Raw genomic sequence first — 24,562 nt, forward strand, 5'->3', positions numbered from 1 at the left:
AATGGGTGGTTCAAAGTCATAATGCTCTTTGAAGAGCTGGTGCAAGCACTGGTTGAATGCCCTCATCCTGAACAGTACCAATCTGTGCTCTTGTAGGTTAAATCTAATCAATGTATATATTTATTCCCTGACTTGGCGAAGCTGTTATCTATGTATCAGGGTCATATTACATTCAGTGTTGGAAATTTCATATGTTCTCAACAGAATCTCTTCTGCAAACTTCTGTGTTCCTACAGTTAACTGATGATGATATTGTACATTAAGGCATGAAGACTGGTTGCACAGATTAGTCTTCCATTCCTTTTTAGTGTAGAAAATTAAGGGTCTTCTAACTGATGTTTTGAGATCATTAAAGGAATAAGTGCGACCTATTTTCTTTTGTGGGAATTGGAAAGTCCAGAATAAAAGTGGCATGATCTTGAAAGTAGAGCTAAGTTGTTCAGGATTTATGTTCTAAGTACTTTTAGTGTAAGGGTAAGTGAAAATTTGTAATCATCTTCACCAAAAAAGCTGATGCAGGAGTTCACTGCAAAATGGCAAAAGTGAGATTAGTTTTGTGCATAATGTGGGGTATGAACCCAAAGCAGTGACATTAGGATACAGATCCCTCATGATCCATTTGAATAGTGCAGACACAAGCTAAATGGCCTCGTCCCACCCTCATGTTTCTGGTTTCCTCTACTTGGCATGTTTAGTATGTCTTATTAACTATTTGGCATTTATATTGAATTTGCTTAGATGCCACTTAGAACATGTTTTATGTATCAGAATTTTGTTTTTCAAGTAAGCTGTACACACAGCAGCCCAGATGAATGTGTTGAAAATTATACTGCTGCGTGTCTTGTTTCAATGTACACTTCACACTTTTCATTTGATGGTGCTCAAGTCATTCCTTTTGAAGACCCAAACTCCATTTTGACTGAGTTTTCCCTTGTTAGGACCTTTCACCTGGCATCAGGGTCCAACCATTCCACAGTGGTTCAAGTACTAGTTGTAGCTCACCCACCTGATTTTTTTTAATGGCTTGAGTTATTCATTATCCAGTTATATCCAACTGACGAAGCTTGGATAATGTTGATGTGCCTGAGGAAAAATAAAGCAAAACAATTTTTGCATGCCGAATGAACTCTGGAAATATGCTTCGTATTTGCATGCATAGGATGTAATTGGTCAACAGGTCAAACTGATATTTTTGCTCCGACTTTATTTGTAATTATTTAGCTAATATCCATCTAGATTATGTATCAAATACTGAGATTTACACAGTTCCTGTCAACTTTTTCCTTCAATTTTCTTGTGCCCATTTATAAAGGAAGCTGTCTGTGTAAACTTGTAAGTGCAACCTTTCAACTATTGGGGGTAATATGACTACACTAATGACAAGTTAATAAAGATATTTTTTAGGGTTGAAAACATAAAAGGGTAGAATGTAACTGAGCCACATTTTGCACATCCTGGCCTAATTACCCATGGTCCTTCCCACCAGTCCACTCCACCCTCCTCTCTGACCTATCACTTTCATCCCCACCCCCATCCACCTATTGTACTCTTTGCTACCTTCTCCCCAGCCCCCCCCCCCCCCCCCTCATTTACCTCTCCACCCTGGAGGCTCCCTGCCTTCATTCCTGATGAAGGGCTTTTGCCTGAAATGTCAATTTTCCTGCTCCTCAGATGCTGCTGTGCTTTTCCAGCACCACTCTGGTTTCCAGCATCTGCAGTCCTCACTTTTGCCTAATTATCCATGGTTTCAAATTCTGCTTTACCTAAAGACTTGTGACTGTTCTTAATTTGCCTGGGATCAACTAATTCCTGATGGACCGAATACAGTTTTCTAAAAGGAAGTGTTTTACAAATAAAATTACTTTGAAGACATCACGTCTTTAGACAACATAATGTTTCAGAATAAAAGCAATTTAAGGCTGATAGAGATATAACTAGGTCACAATTATCCCAAGATCATGAAAATGTAGAGCAGCAAATGGGGAAGAGGATTTATTAAATCATAGAATCATAAAGTTTCTACAGTGCAGATAGAGGCCATTCTGCCCATCAAGTCTGCTCTGAGCCTCCGAAAAGCATCCCACCCAGGAACTCCCTGCATTTACCATGGATAATCTATCTAGTTTTCACACTTTTGGACACTATCACATGGAGGAAACTCACACAGACGTGGGGAGAATGTGCAGACTCCATGCAGACAGTCGCCCAAGGCTGGCATCAAACTTGGGTCCCTGAAGTTGAGGCAGCAGTTCTAACAATGTGCCCCAAATTAAAAGAGTTGGACAAAGATGATATGTGAGATGAATTTACTTATACATTCTATGGTTTGAATTTGCTGAATTCGTATGATCAGATATTGCAAATCTTTTGGTGCTGAATACCCACTTGTCCTGTTTATCTGCCTGTATTTGTCTAATTGGAATGTTTGAAAGTGACTTCACATTACTATCAGTTGACAGTAAAGAGTCAAGTGTCAAGGGTATGGTGCTGGAAAAGACAGCAGGTCAGGCAGCATCCGAGGAGCAGGAAAATCGACATTTTGGGCGTAAGCCCTTCATCAAGAATGAAGGCAGGGAAGCTTATGCCCGAAATGTCGATTCTCCAGCTTCTCTGATGCTGCCTGGCTGGCTGTGCTGTTCCAGCACCACACTCTCGTCTCTGACCTCACCATCTGCAGTCCTCGTTTTTTCCGAAGAGTCAAGTTGTGTAAAACATAAACAGGTGCAACCTGTTTTATTTTGTACTGTTGCCTAAAATTTTAGTGTTGCTTTTTTTCACTCTGCAGATGCTTTCCCTCGGCCAGTGATCACTGTCCATCCTGAAACCACTGTGGCATTGAGAGGAATGAATGTCAGCTTTAGTTGCACAGCTTGCAGCAGCAGTGACTCGCCCATGGCTGCTGCGTGGAGAAAGGACAGTGAATTATTATACGAAGCTGAAATCCAAAACTATTCTAGCTTGCAAGAACAGGATGGTGAATTCGTCGAATACACCACCATACTGCAACTACGGAACATCAATTTCACAGACGAGGGATGGTACCAGTGTGTCATCACAAATTACTTTGGCTCCAATTACTCTAACAAGGCAAAGCTAACGGTGAATGGTATGTTGATTTGTTTGCAGGCTGGGGGCGGAGAGGTGCGTAGTTTTTATGTCCTGTTCAACTATTTGCATTTTGCTCCATAACCTTATATGTGAATAGACATATCCGAAAGCAATAATGCAAATTTTATTCATTCAACCACTGAATCTAAACGAAGTTCAAGTTCCTGCTGGAAATCAGGTCTGTAAGTCTTATTAAATATTTTGTAGCTGTACTATCAGGTTTATTATGTTTTAAACAGTTTGGACAAACTCAGTTATGCCCAATTTTATATTTACACTTTCTCCACATTTTAAGGCATATTTTCATTTTCACTAAATCCCCAGTTTCATTCTCATCTCTCCACATTTAAACTGGTTCTTTATGTTAATCCTAAAGACATGAAAACAGAATGGATGAAAACAGACATGAAAACTTTCTCAGTTTCATTTTGTTTATCTTTAAAACTGTCCCTTGCTTTCATGTTACTCTTCCTTCCAGAAAAGAGTGAGTATAAAAAGTTGTAGATTTATCACCCAGCCTTTTTATTCCATCTTTGTTGAAACACCAATATATAGGTATTAATGAGCTGCCGAGTGAATTAAAGACCATGGCTCTACTAGTGATGTATCCATTAGTACATTCACAAAATGTATACTCGTAATAGGTCAAAAACAAAATGCTAAACTGAATGCCCAATGAATTAACATAAAATTATATGGTCATTGGGGCTATTGTGTACCTGCAATTGTATAATATAAAGTCTGTTCCCTTTTACTTTTTGGATTAATTTTTAGTAAAAATAGATATGCATTTATGGTTTGGAGGAATGCATAATGTGATACCTGATCTCTCAGACCCAAAACGCACATTACTGACCAACAATTTTCTTCAACTTGGATAATATTCAACCGATTAAGCAGATTTTCATTATCTTTAAAAACAATGCATTTTATTGAATTGTTGGAATCCAGGTATATCGACTTTCGGTTTCACTTGGGCTCCCGTGTTTGTTCTTGATTTTTATTCCCAATGCCACTGGAGAATAAACAAGTAGACAAGTTATAGATAAGATTGTTGTCCCAGTAAGCTTTAAATTGAAAAGTAAACAGATACTTGCCTCCAACCACCTGGAAAGCTCTGGAATTCTCCATCCAAACACCTCTAACCATCGTTCTTCTTTTAAAGCCTATTAAAATCCATGTCTTTGAGTAAGCTTTTGGTCATCTGAGTTAGTTCCTCAGTGTCAAATATTGTTTGAATGTGGTCCTGCATGGTGTCTTGATATTTTCTATATTGTGGTAAACTAATGACAGTTTCTTGTTGCTGACATAATTGTTTGCTGCTTGTTTTGTTCCTATTAGAACTCCCCTCATTTATGAAAACCCCCATGGATTTAACAATCCGGACGGGTGCAATGGCACGACTGGAGTGTGCTGCAGGAGGTCACCCGATGCCACAGATTGCTTGGCAGAAAGATGGCGGCACAGACTTTCCAGCAGCACGGGAACGGCGTATGCATGTCATGCCAGAGGATGATGTCTTCTTCATTGCAAATGTTAAGATGGAGGACATGGGCATGTACAGCTGTATGGCCCAAAACGCAGCAGGGGGCATTTCTGCAAATGCCACACTGACTGTCCTAGGTGAGAGGTTGGCTTTCATGAAAAATGTTGTTAACTTAAAGGCTACAGCTGCTTGAAAAAGTTAGTATCTAAATTGATAAAGGAGCAAAGTAATTCCAAATACAAGCGCACATTAAGATTGAATTTTGGCTGCTTGCTAGATTATTGTAGCCTTGACCAATATTTACTATATCTGACAGGGGAAGTATTCTTATTTCATAAAATAGATTAGATTACATTATATTACAGTGTGGAAACAGGCCCTTCGGCCCAACAAGTCCACACCGACCCGCCGAAGTGCAACCCACCCATACCCCTACATTTACCCCTACAGTAGCTTTGTGTCATCAGCAAATTTGGATATACAGAGGAATCGCGATTATCCGAACGAGATGGGCGGGCACTACTTCGTTCAGATAATTGATTATTCAGTTCATTGATTAAATGCCTTTCCTCTGGGACTGGGAGTTTTCTGTTAAGTCCACTGCCTGTTCGGGAGACAAGGCAGCAGCACACCGCTAGTGAGCACTCGCCCCCCCCCCCCCCCCCCCCCCCCAACACTGCACCCCACCTGCCATCCAACATTGCCCCGTCTGACCCCCATGCACCCTCCCGTTGGTCTCTGCCCCCTCTCCCGGCAGCCAGACTGCAGCTGCCTTTTGGAGGGGTGAGTCTCAGACACACGCAGCCACAGCCCTACACACAACTTTTTACTGCAACTTTTTGACAAGTTCCACCTTTGCCCTGTACAGGACAATGTTACAGAGATTACCTGGGGAAGGGGGATTCAGGGACATGCCTATGTCGAACTCCAGGAAATGTGTGGTGGGGGGAGAGAGAGAGGGCAGGAGGTCAGTCATTTAGAGACTGTGCCTGGGCTCCCATCAGTCCAGGACTGTTCTCTGTTGCATTTCAGGAAGTGGAGTTCACTTTTAATCACTGTAAACAAAAGACGCGATCAGTGTTGGAAACACTTCTTTTGATGTATGTTTCTATCGGGACCTCGAGATTTCCTTCAGATAATCTGATATTTGGATAATCAAGGTTCCTCTGTATAACTTTCTATGCCATTATTCTGGTTGGCAATAAACATTGTGAATTATGTGAACCTGAGGTGTTCGCAAAGTTCTTAACCCTGTTACCAGGCTGGACTAATCTGATTCCTCTGTTCCCTTCCTCTACCCTCAGAAACTCCCTCATTTGTGCGGCCATTAGAAAATCGCACTGTTGCGAGAGGAGAGACTGCAGTTTTACAGTGCATAGCTAGTGGTAGCCCCACTCCACGCCTGAATTGGACCAAGGACAATGGCCCTTTAACGGTAACAGAGAGACACTTTTTTGCTGCTGCCAACCAGCTTCTGATCATTGTGGATGCTGGCCCAGAGGACATTGGGAAATATACCTGTGTCATGTCAAACACACTTGGGACAGAGCGAGGGCACATTTTTCTGAATGTGATTCCAACTTCCAACTGCGACTCCATGCAGAAAACTTCTGTATTTGGAGATGATGGCTGGACAACGATTGGAATTGTAATCATAGTCGTGGTGGTTTGTGTGGTGGGCACTTCTCTGGTCTGGGTGATTGTTATCTATCACATGAGACGGAAGAGTGAAGATTACAGTATTACAAATACAGGTACACACATTTAAAACTGTTTTCATGTCTCCATAAAGTACTACACCATGACATTTTTATTTCTGTTGTAAGTTCTTACGTCTGCATTTATGATTGAAGTTACCTATGTAAATATTCACACTGTAACTACAGCCTCCTGATGGTGGTAGTGCTGCAGCACGTTTATATATGAACTCTAATGTAAATGCTGACTTAGACCATTGCGGTGAAGTCTGTGTGGGCTAATGCTCTCTGTATTCAGACTGGAACGTGAACAGTCTGTATGGTTCAGTAAAACGAAGCATCTACACCAAGATGCTAACCTACTATTCTTCTCACCAGATACTGTGTAGTTTTTCTTTTTCCTGTAGTGCCTGGCCTTATCCAGTTGGAACTCAAGTCTGCACTTGCTTTTTGTGCACAATGACAAAAAAAGAACATAGATGTGGTTTTATTATGTGCGTAGACAGTGTAGAAAAATATTGCCATCTGAGGAAAATTATAGACGTGTTAATAGATTCCAGGTGGTCTTAACTCAAGTTAGAGTCTGGCCACATGATAATTTCTTGGAATGAATTACTACAGAAACTGTGTTGAGGGCTACAAAAAGCAATAACAAATGTAATTTTGGTTCTCATCCTTTAAGTGGAGTCTCCAACCCATCCCTTGCCTGCTTTATCTAGTGAAGCAGGTATGGTGCAATATAATTTGCATAACTACATTGAATGGTCATGTTGAATTAACAATCAGCAAGGGTCCCCTCCACTATGGAGGATTATCGAGTATTTCTGTCGAAGGATGGTGTTTGTACTTGATAGATGACAGGAAAAAGTGAGGACTGCAGATGCTGGAGATCAGAGCTGAAAATGTGTTGCTGGAAAAGCGCAGCAGGTCAGGCAGCATCCAAGGAGCAGGAGAATCGACGTTTCGGGCATCAGCTGAAGAAGGGCTGATGCCCGAAACGTCGATTCTCCTGTTCCTTGGATGCTGCCTGACCACCTGCGCTTTTCCAGCAACACATTTTCAGCTTTGATAGATGATAAACTTGTCAGTAGTGATTTAAGGGCTTAGCTTGTAACTGGACCACTATCTCTGGCTATGTGATACACTTTGATGTGTAAAGCAGTTAGTGTACTCTTTGCTGACCCTGTAAGGAATGCCTCTTGTTTAAAAATGACATACCAAATTAGTTCAGACTCTTTAGTAAGAATCTGCTGAGACTTACACTTTTGTGTAAATTGGTGACTTTGAAATAAGACCAATGTTATTTTCTATATCAGTGGATGAACTATCCTGGTATAAAGAAAGGATCTCTTCAAGTGCAAGTTGTAATAGATGGACCTAAAGTATACATATTATTGCTCAGTGTAATGTTTTAACAAGCTCATTCTGTTCCTCCTAGATGAAATGAATTTGCCCGCTGACATTCCAAGTTATCTATCATCCCAAGGAACGCTGTCTGAGCCTCAGGAAGGCTACAGCAACTCTGAGGCCGGCAGCCACCAGCAGCTGATGGCCTCCACTGCCCATGGCTCCGTACATAAAGGAACTGATGGTGAGTCAGGTTGGCTGTTCTGATTTGTGCCCCAGCATGTTGGGATGGTGATTTGACTTCAGTGCCACAGCATTCTGACTATAGTTGATAGATTCAAACAGGAAGAAAGGTAAAAGTGGAGTTAGACATACAAGGGTACCTTCTTCACACACAGCTTAATAAAGTTGTGGAATAAATTACCAGTATGGGATTTTTGAAGCAAACAGGGGTGATGCAGGCTGGTTCAACATGTTCAGTGATATCTTCCTTCCCATTTGGGAACTTCCCCAGGTGAATGGATTTCTATTGTTCCAGTATTCTTAAATGATGTACTAACATAGCCTTTCAAACTTGTTGTTTTTCCCAAATAGGTATTTGCTATGTGGATACTGGGAGTGAGACGGATGCTGATTTGCTGACCACTCCCCTTGGTACAAATCTGCATGGGAGAATGGGATGTTTCTATGCAGGGCGAAGCAGCTTCCACCCGAGTGAGCCTCGTGAAGGACTGGCACAGCAGACCAACCCAGGTGTGTATTACAGCTGCTGTTCATGTTTGGGGGAACCAAGTAATACATGTTTGGACTGTGTAAACTGCAGCGCAGTAAAACCAAAATCAGCAGCCCAGAAAAATTAGTCTGTTTCAAAGACTCGCATGTTTTACTTCACTATTGGTTTGGCTAATTTATTTTAAACGTACTGGTTCAAGTATTAATCAAAGACTTAAAGTCAAGAGACCTTGTGTACAAAATAACAGCTGCTTTTGCCACTGCAGCAACTCTGAATGTAGTTCTAGGTGGTTATTAAGATTAAATTGTAGATATTTCAGTTTTACTAAGAATCCAAGAAAAACTGCCAACCAGAGAATTGGTGCTTAAATTATTTACCTTTTAACCCCTAAATCTGTGTTTTCAGGTGGTACTTCTGGGCCATTAGTGATCTGCTCAGACTGTTATGACAATGCAAACATATACTCAAGGAACCGAGAGTACTGCCCATACACATTCCTTGGAGAGGAAGATCCCCTGGAACATTCTCTGACCAACATTATGGGTCAGCTTCCAAAGGACAGCTTCACAGTACATGCTCAGCATGAAGGTATAGCCATAGACAGTCTGATGACAGAGGCCAACATGTCCGTTTATTTAACAAATCACAATAGGAAAAGCAATCCAGCAAGTGTACAGCAGCACCAGAAACGTAAGTTATTTGTTTCACTTATGAAACTTGAGTCTCTCCAGCAACAGCCAACTTTGAGGCAGAATGACAAAAAAATCTACAGCCCACATCTTACAACAAACATAGTTTAGAGGATGCCACTGTTATTTGTTTAAATTGAGTTTGAATATTGACAGATGGGGACATTGAGCTATACGGTTGTAATGTCTGAGTTTGAATTATCTAAAATGGAGCATAGATTGCTATCTGGTCATCTTCATTCTCTAACTTTAAGAGTTTGGACAGGCTAGATATCCTGGATGGAAATGATACCAGGTAAACTGGAGCAGTGGGCTAGCGTGGAGTAAATGATACCGGGTAAACTGGAGCAGTGGGCTAGCGTGGAGTAAATGATACCGGGTAAACTGGAGCAGTGGGCTAGTGTGGAGTAAATGATACCGGGTAAACTGGAGCAGTGGGCTAGTGTGGAGTAAATGATACCAGGTAAACTGGAGCAGTGGGCTAGTGTGGAGTAAATGATACCGGGTAAACTGGAGCAGTGGGCTGGTATATCTTCAGGTCCAGTTGGGCTTCATCCTTACGTCACAAGATTGTTTGCTGATGAAATAGTAGATTTACTGATAATTTTCCCAAATTCACTTGATTTAGTAAAAATTCCATCTGACTGGACAACAGCAAATTCAAGAAGAGAGGAAGCTAGGAACTAAAGACATGTTAGCTGGACAGATGTCACAGGGGATCGATTGTTCGTGAAATTATTGCTGGATATATAGTAAAGTTCAAGGTAATCAATAGTCAGCGTAGTTACCTTAAAGGGAAAAGAGTATTATGAGCAGAGAATACATTAGTTTGATGCTAGAATGCATTTAATAAAATGCCATGTTAAATGTTATTTCAGAAATGAAAGCTCATGCTATATGCTGTAACACTAACATAGATAAATTGGTAGACAAAAAACAGAATACAGTCTCCAGGTTCTATTGTGGTTCCATTCTGGAGTCCATTCACATGTTGAATTGTACTTTATCACAATACAGTGCAGGATAATATAAAGTAGTCATTTATACGTCCATAAAACATTTGTAATGTTGAATCTTTAAAATTGTGTCCGTGTACAGCATCACATTCATAAGTTGGACATTTGTAAATCGGAGAGCCCTTGTTTGCATAAGTGGGTCTTTGTCTAATTGGTCATAGGTTTTTTGAAAGAAAGGAATCTTATCAGGGGTCTCTGTTCAACATTGATTTAGATGAGGAAAGCTAAATATGCAGATGCGATCAAGATACGTAGAAACATACATTGTGAAGAAGACAAGAATTTGTAGACTGACATAGATTAAATGAGTAGGCAGAAAGCTGGCTGATGGAGAATAATGTGCGAAAATATGAAATTGGTCCACTTGGCAGGGAGGATGATCAAAGCACTTATTTACAGGGCGAATAATTGTAAGATTCAAACATACAAGGTTTTGGTGTCACAAAACATTCATGTGCATGTACAGTACATAATTGAAAAGGGTAATGGGTTACTGTCCTTTATTAGTAGAAGAAGGAAATCAGCATAAAAGATGTTATACTTTAGTTATAGAGGACATTGGTTGAGACTGCATACAATCATACACCACAGAAACAGACCTTCAGTCTAACCAGTCCATATCAAACATAACCTCAAACTAAATTACTCCCACCTGCCTGCTTCTGGCCATGTCCCTCCAAACCTTTCCTATTCGTATACTTGTCCAAATGTCTTTTAAACATTGTAATTGTACCCACATCCACCGCTTCCTCAGTGTGTAAACATATTTCCCCTCATGTCTTTTTTAAATCTCTCCTCTAACCTTAAAAATGTACCCCTTAGTCTCAAAATCCCCCATTCTTGGGAAAAGACAACTACCATTAACTCTATCTAAACAGTCATTATTTTAGAAACTTCTATCAAGTCCTCTCTCAACCTCCTTTGCTCCAGTGATAAAAGCTCCCAACCTTTCTTTATAACTCAAACCTTCCATACCTGGCAACATTCTGGTAAATCTCTTCTGAACCCTCTTCAGCTTAATAATATCCTTCATATAATTAGGTGACCAGAACTGGAGACCTAAGAAGAGGCCTCAGCAATGTCATTGAGATGTACAGCATGGAAACAAACCCTTCGCTTCAACTCATCCATGCCAACTGGATATCCTAACCTAATGTAGTCCCATCTGCCAGCACCCAGCCCATATCCCTCCAAACCCTTCCTATTCATATACCCATCGAGATAGCTTTTAAATGTTGCAATTGTACCTGTTTCCACCACTTCCTCTGGTAGCTCATTCCATACACGTACCATCTTCTGCGTGAAAATGTTGCCACTTGTGTCTCTTTTATATCTTTCCCCTCTCACCCTAAACCTATGCCGACTCGTTCTGGACTCCCCCACCCCAGGGAAAAGACTTTGTCTATTTATCTTATCCATGCCTGTCATGATTTTATAAACCTCTATAAGGTCACCCCTCAGCCTTCGACGCTCCAGGACGAACAGCCCCAGCCTGTTCACCCTCCCCCTATAGCTCAAATCCTCCACCCTTGCCAACATCCTTGTAAATCTTTTCTGAACCCCTTATAGATTCACAATATTCTTCCAATAGGAAGGACACCAGAATTGTACACCGTATTCCAAAAGTGGCCTAACCAATGTCCTGTACAGCCACAACATGATCTCCCAACTCCTGCACTCAATACTCTGACCAATAAAGGAAAACGTACCAAACGCCAGCTTCACTATCCTATCTACCTGCGACTCCACTTTCAAGGAGCTATGATCCTGCACTCCAAGGTCTCTGTTCCGCAACACTCCCTTGGACCTTACCATTAAGTGTATAAGTCCTGCTAAGGTTTGTTTTCGCAAAATGCAGCACCTCGCGTTTACTTAAATTTAACTCCATCTGCTGCTACTTAGCCCATTGATCCATCTGATCAAGATCCCATTGTAATCTGAGGTAACCTCCTTCGCTGTCCACCACATCTCTAATTTTGGTGTCATCTGCAAACTTACTAACTATACCTGTTATGTTCACATCCAAATCATGTCCTGTACACCTCAACATGACTTCCCAACATCTATAACCAAAAGACTCAGCAAGTGGGATACTGTGCAGTTTTAGTCTCCTTATTTAAGGAAAGATCCAAATGCATTGAAAGCAGATGAAGAGAACCTCAGAAGAGGTTTTTTTAAACGGATTACTTAGTGTGGAAACAGGCCCTTCGGCCCAACAAGTCTACACCGACCCGCCGAAGCACAGCCCACCCATACCCCTACATTTACCCCTTTTACCTAACACTACGGGCAATTTAGCATGGCCAATCCACCTGACCTGCACATCTTTGGACTGTGGGAGGAAACCGGAGCACCCGGAGGAAACCCACACAGACACGGAGAAAATGTGCTAACTCCACATAGTCAGTCACCTGAGTCGGGAAATGAACCCGGGTCTCTGGCACTGTGAGGCAACAGTGCTAACCACTGTGCCACCGTGCCGCCCACTACTGGCTGTGCAGGAGTGCAGGATCATAGCTCCTTGAAAGTGGAGTCGCAGGTAGATAGGATAGTGAAGGTGGCGTTTGGTATGCTTTCCTTTATTGGTCAGAGTATTGAGTACAGGAGTTGGGAGGTCATGTTGTGGCTGTACAGGACATTGGTTAGGCCACTGTTGGAATACTGTGTACAATTCTGGTCTCCTTCCTATTGTAAGAATATTGTGAATCTATAAGGGGTTCAGATAAGATTCACAAGGATGTTGGCAGGGGTGGAGGATTTGAGCTATAGGGAGAGGGTGGTACATGAGGATAGGACAGATTGATCTGGTTTTCACTGATGTTTAGAAGAAGGAGTGACTTAATTGGTGTGCATAAAATTCTAAATGGCCTTGACAAGGAGGAAATGGAAACGATGTTTCCTTTTGAGGGTCAGTCCAGATATAGTGAATGCAGTTTTAAAATTGTGTCATCCTTTTAGGGCAGACATGAGAAATGTTTTAGGGTTGAGAAGTTTGGAACTCTGTCCCAGAAGGCAGTGGTGGTGAGGTCACTGAACAAATTTAAGACAGGTGGATAAGATTCTTTCTAGGGGATTGGTGTAGATGGGAATGTGGAATTTTCAGTGAGCAGATCAGCTCTGATTTTATTGAGTGACACAGGCTTGAGAGGCCAAATAGTGTACTTCTCCTATTTCATATACTTGCAGGTTATATTAAAAAAAACTGACAAGTACTGAAAATTAGATTATATAGGATTCCCTATAGTGTGGAAACAGGCCCTTTGGCCCAACAAGTCCACACTGACCCTCTGAAGAGTAACCCATCCAGACCCATTTCCCTCTGACTCATGCACCTAATGCCATGGGCAGTTTAGCATGGCCAATTCACCCGACCTGCACATCTTTGGACTGTGGGAGGAAACCGGAGCACCTGGAGGAAACCCACACAGACACGGGGAGAACGTGCAAACTCCACACAGTCAGTCGCCTGAGGCGGGAATTGAACCCGGGTCTCCGGCGCTGTGAGGCAGCAGTGCTAACTACTGTGCCACCGTGCCGCCCATATATAGCATGAAAATGTTAGGAATTCAGTGTCTTAAAAAGTGGATTTGTGTTTATGGTAAAAATTCTGACATGAATCTAAAATAACATCATCATTCCTTCACCATAAATCAATCAGCATAAAATGCTTTGACCTTAACATTGGGAAACTAAATTCCTCTGTATCACAACTGCTGCACATTTTCGGGTGCTTTAAGGTTTTTTCCTTATCACTGCATACTTGTGTAGGTGTGCACCATACCTTTAAGAGAGACTGGAAGCTGGAACGGACTCGGAGAGGCACAGAATGTGATGAAAGAAGTTAAAATGTTTGACTGTGAAACCAGATGAGTTGCCATGATACAAACACAAATTCAAATTTGGCCAATCAATTTAAATTATGCCCCAGATATGAAAATCCAATTAAATATGAATTTAGTATTTTGACAACAACACACCAATGAAATGATCCAATATTTTAAGGGTATAAAACTAGACTTTTGAACAGTTAGGGGGAGAACTGTCAAAAACACCAACAAGTATAGACCGCTAGCTGAAGAGCTCTCCCAAAGGTACATGTTCATATGAAAGACCTGTGAAGCAGAATACCGAAGAAAAGATGACAGAAAAAAATCTACAGAGGAAAATTGACAAAGCTGACTGGTTTTGAAACCTTTTTTTGTAAATCTGAATCGGGGTTTTTTTTTATTGGACCAGTATGGTAGAGTGGAGGTAAAAGATAGGTTGAAGTGAAAGGAGTTGTAAATGGTTGTCTAATGTTCTCTTGTGGTTTTAAAGAATAAAGTTATTCATTTTTACTTAAATTGTGAAATCTGTGATAGTTCTTAGCCTCTCAAAATGTAAAAGATTATGGCACGAGGTGAGCTTCTGTATGTGTCGGATTTAAATTAGCAGAGGGGTTTACTCTGTGTCGTAACAAATCATAACACTAATTGCAATTTCTTTGTTATTTCTGATGCTCACTGAAATAGTTCAGTACAGTAAATAGTGTCTACATATTGAGTTTAATCATGTTCTAAGCATTGCTTAGGATAAATGTGTACACATATGAGGCTGAAAATTATTTCGTGACTTAATTTTAAGAACTAATGTTGTGTTAGAGTTAATTGTTGCATATTTATTTTCTCATTGTCTGTCTGTCTTTGCCTTTTTTCATTAGAATCCTGCCCACAGCCTCCTTGGGGTTCGAGTACAGATTCAGGACATTCTCATTATTCACAGCAACCTGTGACTATCCACGAGAATCCCCAGGCTTTTTTGGAAGGTGACAATGAGACAGAGGATGGGGCTGAACTCTCCGTAGCTAAAAGCAGACTGAGCCAGAGAAGCCTTGAGCAGAGCACTGGCAATGAGCGGACTTTAGACATGCAGGCTTATGGTGCCACTACGTAGATCATGTATGTGACGAATGCACATGTACTGTTGGTCCCCTGGGCATCAGAAACTCCATTCACTACCTCAAAGCATTGACACTGAGGCCAGAACTGGCTATGTATGTTTATGATTAGGCTTGACAGCTTATCTTCATATACAGCAATCCTTGGAAGGAAGCAACAAAGAATGGTTCGTTATTGAGTACATTTTTCTGGTGTAAGCCACATTAATATGAGACTCTAGTATTTCAGCCACTATCCTAGGGCAAAGATGACAATTGGAGTTGTGGAATGCTCCCTGAAATATTGGCAAACCTCTTGGAATCCCATAATAAAAATTAAAATTGCCTGCAAGCATTGGCTATGGAAAATGCTCCCTCCTGCTAAATAATTGGACCCCTTAATTTTCTCCCTGTGTACTCCAAAAATTCATCTTGTGTTCAGCTCAGTGTCCTCCTCCGTATAAGTCCAGCTTTGGAACACTAAAATTAGGTTACTGGATATCTATTTCATAGTTCCAGTGAATGCAGTGTGCCGAATGTTACTGACATTGTGCTGTCGAAACTGCAGAAAGTACATTTAACTGATTTGAGAGCAGCAAATGGATGAGTAATCATATGTAATTGTTCTCCTGTCTGAACTGACTTCACAGGAACACAATTGCGAGGTTTCCAGCTCCAGTTGGGATTTACCAATTAGCCTTTCGAAAAGAATCTCATCTTTGCCAAGACAGCAGTTCTCCGTTGTAAATGCATCCAAAAGAACATTCTCTCTTCTCTCCCAAGTGTGACAATTATGTAGGCAGTCAGCTGGCAGATACCACACTGAGTTATTAGTTATAATCCAGCTTCAGTGCACCAAATACAGAGCCATTACAGTATCTGGACTGCGCTTATAATGTAGGATATACTGATTGAATTGTGAGTTTTTGCACTGCTGCCAGAAGAAGATTTATGATGCTACATACATTCCTTTTTTTTTAAATCATTGGAGTTTTAAAAAGAACTTGCAGTGCTCCAGCTACAATGAACTGTGTGACATGACTGTTGTGTCTCGCCTGCAAGATTTGAGCAGGACGATTTTTGGATTGGCACGGGACTACTACTGAGAAAAAAGATTGTCTTCGACTGCCTGTCTGAGTGTGTGAGAATTTTAAAATGCCGGATATTGGTTGGCCAGCTGATGTGTTCATGCTTGAGGTTGTCCTTGGCTGTTCAAGACTTGAACTGGAACTGAAGCAGTGACAACAGCTGCACTTAATGAAATTGAGTGGCAAATGCAGTGAGCCTCTCCTCCTCGTGGATTGCCATATAATCTTGGCATGATAATCATAAACATACATGCTTGGATTTCATTTTGGCCCTACTGGTGATTCCTTGTTGGTTAGCGAACAGGAGAGAACGTGTTGGTGAGGGCAATGTCAAAGCATTAAATGGTTCCATGTGGCTGATAAAACTTTCCTCCCTGGTCACAATGTCCTTGTCTATATTGGAACCTTTGGTATAAATTGACTGTTGCATTTATAACTTTTATATATATTATATATATATACTATATATATATATATATATATATATATATTCTATACATATGCACATGTTAAAATCAAACGTGGAGCCTTACATATTGTAAATAAGTTTCCTTTTTTAAATTATAGATTTGAAAGCTTGTTGTGAGAACTGGTGCACATGATATACATAGCTGGGCCAGCATCTTCACTCCCACAGTCTGCATTGTCCTGAGTTAGTCCTGGTAGCTGCAACTTTAAACGATAGTTCCAGTTATTGATAACCAAATACTACAGGACAATGGAACATAATGAACAGTGGAGCTATTCACCACTTCCATGCTCAATTTGAGCCCTGTGCATATAACAACCTGAATGTTTCATAATTACCTGTGATTTTGAAGAGTGCAATCCCATGGTGTTAAAACATCAGTGTGAGATGGCAGCTGAAAACATCCATCTGAATCATCAGCTTCAGAAACTTTTAAATTCTCCCATTGAATCAGCACCTGTTAAACTTCCTGCATCTACATGGACCCACTCTTAATATCGATGTGATCATATTGAAGTTGTACAGTAGCGCCTGTTGCTAAAACTAAACATTAATGTTTCCATGTAGCTCAGTAGCAACAGTTGCATCTGCAGTCAGTGTGCTGTGTTGATGAAAGCAAAGTGCTGAAATAGAACCAGAGCATGCTGGAAATTCAGTACTCAACAGGTCAGGTAGTGTGTGAGGTGAGAGAAAAATAAACCAAGTTCATATTTCAGGCCAATGAGCAGTGAAAGCAATTCTGATGGAAGGTCACTGGCCTCAGATATTTAAACTGTAAAATGGAGGCGAAGAAACCATGGCTAGACCCTAACTTTGTTTAAGCCCTTCAGGATTTAAACTATTGTTGGTCACATTGCAGGGTATTAACTAAATAATCAATCCTGACTGAATGTTGCCTTCAGATGAACATCATTCTAATTATGGTCAAAAAGTCAGTTTTAGCTTAATATTGATGAACACCACATGTTTCTTGCAGGGAAGGCTGAAAAATCACTCTCGATACCATACCATGCCCACCATCTTATATAGCATTAGGTATTGCATAAGTCTGCATGTGATAGGCAGTATCCAAGTCTGAACATGTGGATACATTCATCTTGTTGTTCTAGTACAGGTCTCCAAATGTTTGGAGATTGAATTCAATAAAACTGTAAACTTGTGTTTTTAAATAGGAGAATTGTACAAAAACTTCCCAATTATTGTGGAAATCCAACAGATTGACTAATGTCTGTCAGAGAAGGGAAATTGCCATTCTTGCATCATCGGACCCTACACATCTTTAGCTCACACTGTAGTTGACTCATCATGCTTTATTAGTGTCACCCATGTCCATACAATTATCAGTCACAAAGCTGGAAAACCACAAACTGCCAGCAGACTATTTTTGACAAGTGATGTCTGTAATGGTCATCAGTGAACTAATTGGGTTTTTGTTTTGTGACAATCCAACACCTTTATAATCAGTTCATAATGTTTTCAAGGAATTTGATTTCATGTTCTCTGAATGTTTATTACAGGCTGCTTTTACTACTCTAGGAACAACTGCACCCATGACCAACCTGTTTGTTCTCTGTAGTACTTGCTTTTGACTGTCCATATCTTAATGTCTTTGCCTTGCTCTTGTGACAAGCTGCTACCTGATAATGTGTTAATTGCAATTTGCTTATTTCTGTTTTCTCTCTACTTTTGAACCACAAGTTGAGGAAATGATGTAATAGAATTTCATTAATAATTCTTCAAAGTTTTGTGGGTTTTTAAACAAGCCAGTGGTAATGATTAACAGCATATTTATTTGACCCGATACTGTCAGTGACTGTAGTACACTGATTTATTTCATTGATGTCAGGGTTTGTTTCAGTGATTAATGATTTACTTTGGCGAATTATTACATAAATATTCCATTCTAAAACATGCATTTGTGATTGTGAACATCTGCTAAGGTGGATTGGCTGGTTAGTAATAGATTTCTGACTTCTTCTTTAATTCATCCAAATTTCGGAATTTGACAGACAGGCCATTCAGCCAATTTGGTCTTTGTTAACGTTTATGTTCCTGAGCAGCTTCCCTCCCCTGACCCTACTTAATCTAACACAACTAGCAGAACCTATTTTGTAACCTTTCTGCTTGTCTAGCTTCCCCTTTAAATGTTAACAAATTCCATATTCTAAAATAAAGTATTGCTCTTGAGTAAAGAGGTTTCTACTCAATTCCCCATTAGTTACCATCTTCTGTTTATGGGTACTAGGTTTAGATTCTGCTCCACAAATTGAAACAACGTTGTCAAATCTGTCAAATACTTTAACCAGTTTTAAAGAACTCATCCAGTTGTCCCTTAAGTCTTCTCTTCCTCCAGAGAAGAGACCGAGCCTGTTGGCTTATTCCCAATAATTAGAATTTCTTGATTTTACATCCATCCTTGTAATGTAACGTTTGTGAAGTTTAATTTCTTTTAAAATCTACAACATTTCTCTGCTATTGAGATTGATAAAATGTGGAAAAAAGTTTGTTCAGGGACTGTCACCTGTATTACAGAGGTGGCCCTGTCACTAAAGTCAATTGGTTTCTGCCATCTAATGTCTTTGAGATGTTAACACTTTAACAGTTGTACTGTCGTTGTTGCTGAGCTTTCCTCTCGTTCTTTCTCAAGCTGAGTCTATTCTTGGTAGGTTAAGTGTGGTCTGGCCCTGACCACAGATACTGTCTGCATTTATTCACATTCTTGCCCTGTAAATTCCACCAATTTACATAAACCCATGCGCCTCACCCACAAGCTGTTCCATAGAAATTTTGGCAGGCCTGTCATTCCAGCTCTTCAGTATCAAGATATTCACTCATGACTAAAGGTCCCTTTATGACCTTGCCTCCTCTGCCCAACCTCTTGAACTACCTCTCCTAACAGACCTCCTTTGAAACTCCTCGTGAATAGGTACTGTGTTGTAAATCCCTCTTCCCAGCTACTGGATTCAGTGTCCCTCTAGAGATCATGTGCTGTGGGCCACCTGCAACTGCTGTGTGCGATGTGTGATCAGTGTCTGTCCTTGTGTATATTTGTTGCTCCGCAGTTATCTGTACATTATGTAAAGCATGTGTAAAATAAACTTCCTGTAAAATATCTTGTATTTCTGCATACAGTAAAAAATATGAAAACTGAGCTGTGGGTATTTGGAATGCTTAAACCACCTTGTGACATGGTGATCAGACACAATGGGATTAGAAGGTGAGAATTAGTTGGCCTAACGCGCACAGGCTATTTGATTTTATGTAAATGAGATGAAATTGTTCTTGTAGTCTTATCTGAGGGGTAATCTAAAGTATTTAAAATAACAAAGGTTTCAATGGGTAGATTAAAGATAAATATTTTTTCCTGGTGGAAATACGGAATAAGAGTGCAAAATCCTAAATTTAGTCATCGTATTTAGGAAAGACTTTTGCACACACACTTGAGAAATCTGGAATTCCAACAGGCAGTGAATGTTCGGGTTCGGTGAAATTTTCAAGGTGAGGGAATGTGGACAAAGTCAGAAGCCACACGACACCAGGTTACAGTCCAACAGGTTTGTTTGGAATCTCAAGCTTTCAGAGCACTGTCCCTTCACCTGATGAAAGCTTGTGATTTCAAATAAACCTGTTGGACTATAACCCGGAGAAAGTGAGGACTGCAGATGCTGGAGCTCAGAGTCGAGAGTGTTGTGCTGGAAAAGCACAGCAGGTCAGGCAGCATCCGAGGAGCAGGAGAGTTGATGTTTCGGGCATAAGCCCAGTGTGGTATGATTTTAAATTTTGCCCACCCCAGCACCTCCACATCATGGAATACAGAGCAAAGGAGGGAAGCAAAGTTGAGGGGAGGGTTTAGCTGGGATTTAATTAAATGACTAAGTGGGTGTGAGGCACTAAATGACCTTTTTTTTGGTGGGGATGGGGGTGTAGTGTAAAAAGGAGAAGGATGAGAGTTAAATTAGAAACCCAAATGCCTTTTTGCATGCACTACATAATATCCTGCAGCACACAATCCCCGCTCCCCCACAATGATAGAAAAGGACCCAGGACTGCTTTAAAATGGGGTTCTTCTGATTTACATTTCATTCCCATTTAATAAAACTATTGGAATTCACAAGGTAACTGATGAGCTCATTATGCCTGTACAAATGACAGAACCATCCGTTTTGATCCATTTCCACTTTTTTTTTCCCCATAACCCTGCAAATATCCATCCCCTTCAAGTATGTTTTCTCTAGAATTTGGCTAGTTAAGGATTCTTAAGGCGTGGAAACAGGCCCTTCGGCCCAAAAAGTCCACACTGACCCGCTGAAGTGCAACCCACCGAGACCCATTCCTGTACATTTATCCCTTCACCAAACACTATGGACAATTTCCCATGGCCAATTCACCTTACCTGCACATTTTTTGATTGTGGGAGGAAACCGGAGCACCCGGAGGAAACCCACGCAGACACTGGGAGAATGTGAAAACTCCACACAGTCAGTCATCTGAGGTGGGAATTGAACCCAGGTCTCTGGCGCTGTGAGGCAGCAGCGCTAACCACTGTGCCACCGTGCCACCCACAAGGAGATCTGATTGAAGTCTTTAAGGTATCAGCTAGAAGAGAGCAGGGACATAAACTGTTTTTACTAGTTGGAGATTCTATTGGCATGGTCTGTGAATTAGAGCCAGACCGTTCAGGAGAGATAGTCACAGAGATGTACAGCACGGAAACAGACCCTTCGGTCCAACCCATCCATGCTGACCAGATATCCCAATCCAATCTAGTCCCACCTGCCAGCACCCGGCCCATATCCCTCCAAACCCTTCCTATTCATATACCCATCCAACTGCCTCTTCAATGTTGCAATTGTACCAGCCTCCACCACATCCTCTGGCAGCTCATTCCATACACGTACTACCCTCTGTGTGAAAAGGTTGCCCCTCAGGTCTCTTTTATATCTTTCCCCTCTCACCCTAAACCTATGCCCTCTAGTTCTGGACTCCCAGACACCAGGGAAAAGACTTTGTCTATTTACCCTATCCATGCCTCTCATAATTTTGTAAACCTCTATAAGGTTACCCCTCAGCCTCCGACGCTCCAGGGAAAACAGCCCCAGCCTGTTCAGCCTCTCCCTGTAGCTCAGATCCTCTAACCCTGGCAACTTCCTTGGAAATCTTTTCTGAACCCTTTCAAGTTTCACAACATCTTTCCAATAGGAAGGAGAAACAGTGGCCTAACCAATGTCCTGTACAGCCACAACATGACCTCCCAACTCCTGTACTCAATACTCTGACCAATAAAGGAAAGCATACCAAACGCATTCTTCACTATCCTATCTACCTGCGACTCCACTTTCAAGGAGCTATGAACATGCACTCCAAGGTCTCTGTTCAGCAACACTCCCTAGGACCTTACCATTAAGTGTATAAGTCCTGCTAAGATTTGCTTTCCCAAAATGCAGCACCTCGCATTTATCTGAATTAAACTCCATCTGCCACTTCTCAGCCCATTGGCCCATCTGGTCCAGATCCTGTTGTAATCTGAGGTAACCCTCTTCGCTGTCCACTACACCTCCAATTTTGGTGTCATCTGGAAACTCACTAACTGTACCTCTTATGCTCGCATCCAAATAATTTATGTAAATGACAACAAGAGGGCCCAGTACCGATCCTTGTGTCACTCCACTGGTCACAGGCCTCCAGTCTGAAAAACAACCCTCCACCATCACCCTCTGTCTTCTACCTTTGAGCCAGTTCTATATCTAAATGGCTAGTTCTCCCTGTATTCCATGAGATCTAACCTTGCTAATCAGTCTCCCATGGGGAACCTTGTCGAACGCCTTACTGAAGTCCATATAGATCACATCCACTGCTCTGCCCTCATCAATCTTCTTTGTTACTTCTTCAAAAAACTCAATCAATTTTGTGAGACATGATTTCCCACGCACAAAGCCATGTTGACTATCCCTAATCAGTCCTTGCCTTTCCAAATACATGTACATCCTGTCCCTCAGGATTCCCTCCAACAATTTGCCCACCACCGAGGTCAGGCTCACTGGTCTATAGTTCCCTGGCTTGTCCTTACCACCCTTCTTAAACAGTGGCACCACGTTTGCCAACCTCCAGTCTTCCAGCGCCTCACCTGTGACTATCGATGATACAAATATCTCAGCAAGAGGCCCAGCAATCACTTTTCTAGCTTCCCACTGAGTTCTCTGGTACACCTGATCAGGTTCTGGGGATTTATCCACCTTAACCCATTTCAAGACATCCAGCACTTCCTCCTCTGTAATCTGGACATTTTGCAAGATGTCACCATCTATTTCCCTACAGTCTTAATCTTCCATATCCTTTTCCACAGTAAATACTGATGCAAAATATTCATTTAGTATCTCCCCCATTTTCTGTGGCTCCACACAAAGGCCACCTTGCTGATCTTTGAGGGGTCCTATTCTCTCCCTAGTTACCCTTTTGTCCTTAATATATGTGTAAAGACCCTTTGGATTCTCCTTAATTCTATTTGCCAAAGCGATCTCATGTCCCCATTTTGCCCTCCTGATTTCCCTCTTTAGTATACTCCTACTTTCTTTATACTCTTCTAAGGATTCACTCGATCTATCCTGTCTATACCTGACATATGCTTCCTTCTTTTAACCAAACCCTCAATTTCTTTAGTCATCCAGCATTCCCTATACCTACCAGCCTTCCCTTTCACACTGACAGGAATATACTTTCTCTGGATTCTCGTTATCTCATTTCTGAAGCCTTCCCATTTTCCTGCCGTCCCTTTTACCTGCGAACATCTGCCTCCAATCCGCTTTCGAAAGTTCTTGCATAATACCATCAAAATTGGTCTTTCTCCAATTTAGAACTTCAACTTTTAGATCTTGTCTATCCTTTTCCATCACTATTTTAAAACAAATAGAATTATGGTCACTGGCCCCAAAGTGCTCCCCCACTGACACCTCAGTCACCTGCCCTGCCTTATTTCCCAAGAGTAGGTCAAGTTTTGCACCTTCTCTCGTAGGTACATCCACATACTGAATCAGAAGAGTTTAGCTCAAAGCTGGTTATAAAGCAAGATCTTGCATTTGTGTTGCACAAGTTCCCAGAACACTTCGCACCTCAATGAGTCATAGAGATGTACAGCACAGAAACAGACCCTTCGGTCCAACTCATCCATGCTGACCAGATATCCTAACTTAATCTCGTCCCATTTGCCAGCATTTAGCCCACATCCCTCTAAACCCATCCAAATGCGTTTTACAAGTTGCAATTGTACCAGCCTCCACCAGTGCACCTGGTGAAATACATTGGAATAATGACCACTAATCAGATAGCCCTCTGTATCGTTCTGAATTAGGAAGCAGACACTCGGACTAGTAAGAGTTTTGAAATTTAAAAGCTAAGAGCAAAAACATTGTAAACATAAGTATGAATCAGTTTTGTCCAGTAGTTCTCTAAATTGAAACTAAACTTTTATCAACAACCTGTCATTATCTGCCTCCAGGATGGCTGGAGGGTAGTCATTAGCAGTGAATGGAAGTTTCCTTTGTTCACACACTCGTATGGTAGTGCGGAACTCATACATTGCTGGGAGAAAATATACACTCAGCTACGCTCTCAGTGCATTCCAAATTCCCACCACCCTCTGGGCGGGAAAACATTTCCTCCAATGCCATCCAAATCTTCTGCCTTTCAGCTAACAATTATGCCCCCTCATTACTGAGCCTTCAACTAAGGGAGGCAACTGCTTCCAATCCAACCTGTCCATGCCCCTCATAATCTTATACCTCTCACCCACCCAAGTCTTCTCTACTCTAAAGAAAATAACCCGAACTTGTCCAGTCTCTCTTCATCACTGAAATGGTTCATCCCAGACCAACATCCTGGTGAATCTTCTCTGCAGTCACTCCAATGCAATCACATCCTTCCTATAGTGTAGTGACCTGGATTGCACACTATACTTCAGTTGTAACTGAAACAAAGTCCGGTACAGAAAACAACAAATGCTGGAGATCACAACGGGTCA

General features: G+C 41.3%; 1 protein-coding gene across 2 annotated transcripts in view; it reads left to right on the top strand.

Moving 5' to 3' along the window:
• The window catches only part of lrig2 (leucine-rich repeats and immunoglobulin-like domains 2), a 71,646-nt gene extending 51,947 nt beyond the window's left edge, over positions 1-19,699 (top strand). Inside the window, exons 13-19 of one of the 2 annotated variants that reach the window (XM_072563909.1) lie at positions 2,786-3,106; positions 4,450-4,731; positions 5,899-6,348; positions 7,730-7,882; positions 8,233-8,391; positions 8,777-9,061; positions 14,776-19,699. In XM_072563909.1, coding sequence (XP_072420010.1) covers positions 2,786-3,106; positions 4,450-4,731; positions 5,899-6,348; positions 7,730-7,882; positions 8,233-8,391; positions 8,777-9,061; positions 14,776-15,008 — 1,883 coding nt within the window. In that variant the 3' untranslated portion in view covers positions 15,009-19,699. The remainder of the gene's footprint in view (positions 1-2,785; positions 3,107-4,449; positions 4,732-5,898; positions 6,349-7,729; positions 7,883-8,232; positions 8,392-8,776; positions 9,062-14,775) is intronic. The other variant, XM_072563910.1, reaches the window with a different exon arrangement.
• The last annotated feature ends 4,863 nt before the right edge of the window (positions 19,700-24,562 follow it).

Source organism: Chiloscyllium punctatum, chromosome 45 (assembly GCF_047496795.1).
Source record: "Chiloscyllium punctatum isolate Juve2018m chromosome 45, sChiPun1.3, whole genome shotgun sequence".
Taxonomy (NCBI): domain Eukaryota; kingdom Metazoa; phylum Chordata; class Chondrichthyes; order Orectolobiformes; family Hemiscylliidae; genus Chiloscyllium; species Chiloscyllium punctatum.